Source organism: Mus caroli, chromosome 8 (genome assembly GCF_900094665.2).
Source record: "Mus caroli chromosome 8, CAROLI_EIJ_v1.1, whole genome shotgun sequence".
NCBI classification, from domain to species: Eukaryota; Metazoa; Chordata; class Mammalia; order Rodentia; family Muridae; genus Mus; species Mus caroli.
This window is the reverse complement of record NC_034577.1, coordinates 16,893,788-16,899,791: the sequence shown is the minus strand read 5'-3', so window position 1 is coordinate 16,899,791 and position 6,004 is coordinate 16,893,788. Positions and strand designations below refer to the sequence as shown.

Below are 6,004 nucleotides of genomic sequence, written 5' to 3'. Positions count from 1 at the left end.
CCTTGGCCATTCTAGGACATGAGGCTTCATCTCTCCTGCTACCTAAGAACAGAGGGAGTGTTCATATGTAGCATGCGGCTTTCTGCTTGCACTCTGTATGGATACAACGTACCACACAGCACACTGTGGTGATGTGGACTCAGGCTGCCTAGTACTAAAGCTGCTCCAGGAGCAGGGCTTATCTGTAAAAGGGAGTTTCTCGGCAGTCACCCCTTGCCCCTCCTGCTTAAGAGACTCAGTTCTGGGTATTCCTGGGATCCCAAGGGCTATGACTTGACCCTGAGAGTTTCTTGTCTTGCCTTCAAGTAACTTACTCACTCTCTCTTTCTTTCTCTCCCTGTGTAGATAGATAGATAGATAGATAGATAGATAGATAGATAGATAGATAGATAGATAGATCGATCGATCGATAGATAGTGTGATGGTCACTGTTGAGTGTCAACTTGACAGAATCTAGAATCACCGAGGAGGTAAGGACACATCTGTGAGGGATTATCTTTATTTAACCTGGGGTAGGAAGACTCACCTAATGAGTAGGTGGTACCCTTACTTGCACCTGTGTCCTAGACTGCATAAAACGACAGAGTCCACTTTGCACNTTCCGTGGTCACTGACCTGGCTTTCTGACTGCAGACAATGTGTGACCAGCTGCTCCAGATTCCTGCTGCCCCCACTGTGGACTGTATCCCTCTGAACTGTGAGCCAGAATTTAAGCCCTTTCTCCCTTAAGTTTGCATCTTGTCAGATATTTTGTAACAAGTAACTAGTACACTAGAAAGGTTAGGAGATGGGCCTCCCTGGCATTAGGAAGGCACTGGGCAAATATTGCATGGTTTATCTACTGCCAGACTTGGATGGCTCTTTATTTTAATTCCTTATTATTTACATCTCAGTCAATGTGACTGAAGAGAAATGTATACCAGGTTACCAGGCTGGATTAGGCCTGAGTAAGTGAGCAGTTGGTTTGTTGAACAAAAGTACCAAGAAGTCTAACAGGTGTCCTTTGAAGAAAAGGAGGGTCTCAGGAAAGCCACCCACATGGCTAGGGCAAAGTTGGCAGCATAAGTCATCCTGGATACAAAAATCTCATCGCATGCACACACATTCTCCCGCCTGCTCTGAACGTGCCTCCTGCTTTGTCTTCATCGCATGCACACACATTCTCCCGCCTGCTCTGAGTGTGCCTCCTGCTTTGTCTCCCCAGTACAGTTTGGTCAGTTGTGAAGGAGATCTTTAGGAAGGACGGCCCCTTGGGCTTCTACCATGGGCTCTCAAGCACTTTACTTCGAGAAGTACCAGGCTACTTCTTCTTCTTCGGTGGCTATGAACTGAGCAGGTCATTCTTCGCATCAGGGAGATCAAAAGACGAACTAGGTAAGTGTATTCACGTTGACGACATTGGGTCCAGTGGTCTCTGCCTCCTGGGGTTGCTCGCTTCCAGAGGTGGTGCTCACTGTGCACCTTTCTGGGGAGTTCCTGGGTGCCCCAGAGTGAACTGGCGGCAGGTGTTGGCTCCTACCATCTCCTGAGGGAGACTTCTGAAGATGAACCCTTGTTTCCCAAACCTCTTCTCTGGCATCAATACTGTTACTGTGGTCCCTTCCCCTTCTGGGTGGTAGTAACCTCTCTGGGTCCATTTTAGAGGAAGAAATAAAGAGATATTATTTTCCTGATGGAGAAATCAGCTATCAATAATCACACTGTTTTAAAAACTTGATTTGAAAGATTGGCTAATCTTTAAATGAGGTCATTGCAGTTACATCTCAGTAAGATTATCTACCGAGTTTGATTTCTGACGTCATGTCACAAACAAGTTCGCTTCTCAGACTTCTTTTAAAATTCACCATCCNTTAAATAAACACTNAACGAGAGATCTCAGTGTTCCTTACGCTCAGGCATTTAACTGACAGGATTTCCCAAGACGCTGTGGTGGGCTATCCTGCGTATGCAAGATGTTCAGTGGCATTCCTGGCCATTTCTCCACTACATGTGGCAACNCCTCTCCAGAGAGAAATCGAAACAAGCAAACAACGTAGCTTAAGAAATTGTCAGAGTTCCCTGGGGAGACACAACCAGCCTTACCTGAGGAAAAAAAGGACATTCAAGACTAAACAGAAAAACAACCCCCAAAACGACAAGAGGAGGAGGCATCTAGCATTTATGAGACTAGTATTTGATACACTNGCTGNACAGCCTAAAGGACATTTCTGCTGTTTAACTGTATACCTCACTGTTAAGTCTTCACTCAAAGTTGTGTCTCTACCTTAAGAACCTTAGCTCTGAGGGTAAGGCCAACAGGTGATGAAGGGGATTGATCAGTGTCCATCATTGTCACAGAGACAAACATCCCCAGTTGTACCTGTTCAGTGAAGTACATTTTAAAAATCTGCTAAAAAATTGTGGTTTTTAGGGAGCAGCACAAAGTTTTGTTTTGGTCATAGTAGAGAGAGATTTGGGGCTATTGGGAGTTAAACTTGAGGAAGACCTGACTGTATTTCAGTGGCTTGTTTCTGCATCCCTGTGATGTGAGACCTGTTGGTTGTAGGTGGGCCAACCCCAACTGGAGGACAAGGTTGGGGTGGGGGCACAATACTCGACCGAGTGAGCAGCTGGTTTTGCTGAGGCCTGGGGAGACTCCAGCTTCTGAGACAGAAGTTGTGCTCCTTTTAAGTGTTACGTGTACTCCTGGAAATACCACCTAAAACAAAGGACCACTGGCTGCTCTCCCTCTCTAGGTCCTGTGCCATTGATGCTGAGCGGTGGATTTGGTGGGATTTGCCTGTGGCTTGCTGTGTATCCGGTGGATTGTATCAAATCTAGAATTCAAGTTCTTTCTATGACTGGAAAGCAGACAGGACTCGTCAGGACCTTCCTGAGTATCGTAAAGAATGAAGGTGAGTCTGATGTGTGCAGAGATGAGTGTGTTCACAGTGACCTGGGTTAGTCCACCCTGTGGCCTCCTCTTGCCTGCCTGCCTGCCTGCCTGCCTGCCTGCCTGCCTCCTGCCTTTTTCTTAGTACTGTGTTCATGTGTCNGCCTTCTATCTCCAAACCTTTTGCTTTAGCTTTTATTTTCATTATTCTCAAAAATGTTTAAAGTTCTTTTTCTAACTTTTGGACCATGTATCTGGCAGGATTCTTTGTGTTCTAAATACCTTCGTAGGGGGGATTTTAAGATGCAGACTTTGTTAGTGTTAGGGGGAAGAATGCTTTGAAGCCAGTAACATCACCTCATTTACATAGACTAAACATGCACAGCCCTGACCGGATCACTAAGGCTTTTAAAGAACTTAATGAGTGTATTACATTCCTATTTCACTGCAAAGAATGTAATAGAGCATCTTTAGCAATAATATTTCTGAGATGAGAAATGGTCTGAGCATTTTTTAACGTGAATCAAGTTTTTAGAGTTTTGCAGGAGGATGCAGACTTTTTAAAGTCATGTTTATATGACATCAGCTTTGTGCAACCAAAGACCTGCTCTGTCTTTCTGGCNTCCACCATTTAGATATCTTAAAACTAGGGTTATGGGACGATTTGAAGAGAAGAAAGAGAAGAGGTAAATGATATAATTATATTGTAACCTGAAGATATAATTATACTGTAATCTTGAAAATGAAATAATTTAAAAGGAGAAGTAGATAAAGTATATGGTCAAAACGTCATTATCTGAAAAACAAAACAGCAAAAAAAAAAAAAAAGCCTTGGCTTAAGAACCTGTGCGTTGGGTTTAAAGAGAGAGAGAACACAGCGACAGAGAGACACAGAGACATGCTTAAACTCATGTCCCAAATCAAATGCAGGAATCAAATGCCTTGTATGTTACCACTACTCCCAAGTGTCATCTCCACTTTTGCCTGGCTCACCCTAGTTCTGTCTCCCTCATGACCACGCTGAGCAGACTAATACTAGAAACACACTTCAGGTTCTTTTGCTAGTCGCTTGGCTCCTCAGTGGCCTCCACTTGGCCATGTTAGGCCTTTGCTCTGCCATGTCTACACTGCAGGAGTCCTGCAGGCTTAGAAATCGATTTGTTATTTAAGTACCAATGAGCTTTGCCCAGGGCTTGCTGCTTATCTTGTTTCTGTAGTCTGTCGAGGGGAACGTAAACTAGTCCTTTTATCTCGTGGGTTCTGGTGCTGTTGTCTGAATTTGTGGGCACAGTCTCTTCTGTGTACGTGTGCCCGCGCCCCCCCCCCCCCAAAATGCTGTCATGATTTTTCAGTCGCCCTTTTGCATTCCAGGAATAACAGCCTTGTATTCTGGACTGAAACCCACCATGATCCGCGCATTCCCTGCCAATGGGGCACTGTTTTTGGCCTATGAGTACAGCAGGAAGTTGATGATGAACCAATTGGAAGCATGGTGAAGTGTCCTGGTGCGCCTGGATTCAAGGCAGGCTTTTAGTGACTGGTCAACTCAGGGTTTCAGGGAGTACAAGAACAATGTAGAATTATGTGAATCATTGGAACTTTGAACTTGTCTTCCCTTCTTCTATTCAAAGTCTTGGATTTTTTGTGGATGGTCCTCCATTCTACACAGTATAATTTCTGCCTGTTATTGAACTCAAACAGAAAAGTCCACCCTTGGTAGAGTGAGTGTACAGGGGAACTGGTGGCCTTATACACAGGGAATCCAGTGGCCTCATACACTAGCCTTATGCACCAGCCTTGTGCAGACTGCCTTCATTTCAGGACAAATTCAGNGGAAGTCAGCGGTACACATGCAATTTAGATGGCCCTGTCACCACAGGAAAACAAGACTTTGTTCTGGGTTTAATTATAAATGGTGACCAATTTTTAGGTAGATGGTTGTAGATGATTGCTTATAAATGATCCTAGGTAGAAGGCTATTGCTGAAAGCCGCTGGGCCTGCGCACTAAGAGGCTAACTTTATTTTTTAAACTTTTTGTGGTATATTAAAGCTAAAATATCCCTCTATATTTTTAGAAAAGCTTCTGTGCAAAGTTGTGTGGCTTCTATGTTCTTGATGAAGTTTCAGGGTGGATATCCCGGATTTTTCTCATGACGCTTCTTCCCTCACAGTGCAGTTCATCTTCTAGGTGGGCTTCTCATTCTACCCTCTGGTACTGGGAGGTGTGGCTAGAGTGTTAGACCTCTGGAGGGCAGCAGAGGACGCACNGGCTCCTTCTCACTCAGAGCTTCCTCCCTCTGTGCTGCTCCTGAAAGACAGGGACTGCCCTGCCATGCTCTCTTGAAAACCAACAGAGGTTCTTGCCTGCTCTCAGCAGGAATCCAGGGTGCTCCTTTGGTACTAGATCTGAGGCCACTCTGAGCCCACTGTGTCTCTGTCTCCACCAATCAGACGCCCTTTCAGGGAGCAGAAAGGAAGTCTGGGCTCCCCGCTTTGATCACAGGGTTCTACTAATGGAGACATCCAAAGGAGCCCATTAGCTAGATACCCTTTCTGAAGCTCACTTTTGGGTCCATGATTCCTTGATCTGCTTCTGTATTTGGAGCTGGCAGTTTATGAATTTCAATGACTGTAGATGATATATAACTTTGGAAAGCATTGTGACATAATAAAGGTATTTTTATTAAATTAGGGTGGTATGTATGTAGCAACCAAAAACCTGGACCCCACATTTTTCTTCTGTGGCTGTGGGGTCTTCTCGCCACAGAGATCAGGCACATTGTCTGTACTGCTCCAAGGCCAGGGGGTTGGTAGTGGGCACTGTTCCCACTCTGCTTGTAAGGCTGAAGGAGGTAGGTTGACCTTGCCACAGTGCCAGGAGTACAAGNGTCAGGAAAGTAAAATATTTCCAAAAAGGGGGGTGGGGAGGGGCACCTGTCAGCATTCCTGGAGAAAACTCGGCATTCATGAGAAAACTGTCTTTCTACTCCAGTGCTCTCTGTTCTCTATGACCAATGGCTACTGAGTGCTGCTTCATCTGAACTGATCTGAATTGAAGCAGATGTAGGGTTGGCTTCCTGCAGGAAGACTGTTCAAAGCCAAGCTCTTTCCCTTCTAGGTGCCTGGGGTCT

General features: G+C 45.2%; 1 protein-coding gene across 3 annotated transcripts in view; it reads left to right on the top strand.

Annotated features, from left to right (window-relative positions):
• Slc25a15 (solute carrier family 25 member 15) overlaps positions 1-5,561 on the top strand; it is a 25,480-nt gene extending 19,919 nt beyond the window's left edge. For all 3 annotated transcript variants that reach the window (XM_021170853.2, XM_021170850.1, XM_029480431.1), the window contains exons 5-7: positions 1,205-1,374; positions 2,736-2,894; positions 4,244-5,561. In XM_021170853.2, the coding sequence (XP_021026512.1) occupies positions 1,205-1,374; positions 2,736-2,894; positions 4,244-4,368 (454 nt within the window). In that variant the 3' untranslated portion in view covers positions 4,369-5,561. The remainder of the gene's footprint in view (positions 1-1,204; positions 1,375-2,735; positions 2,895-4,243) is intronic.
• Positions 5,562-6,004: the final 443 nt, after the last annotated feature.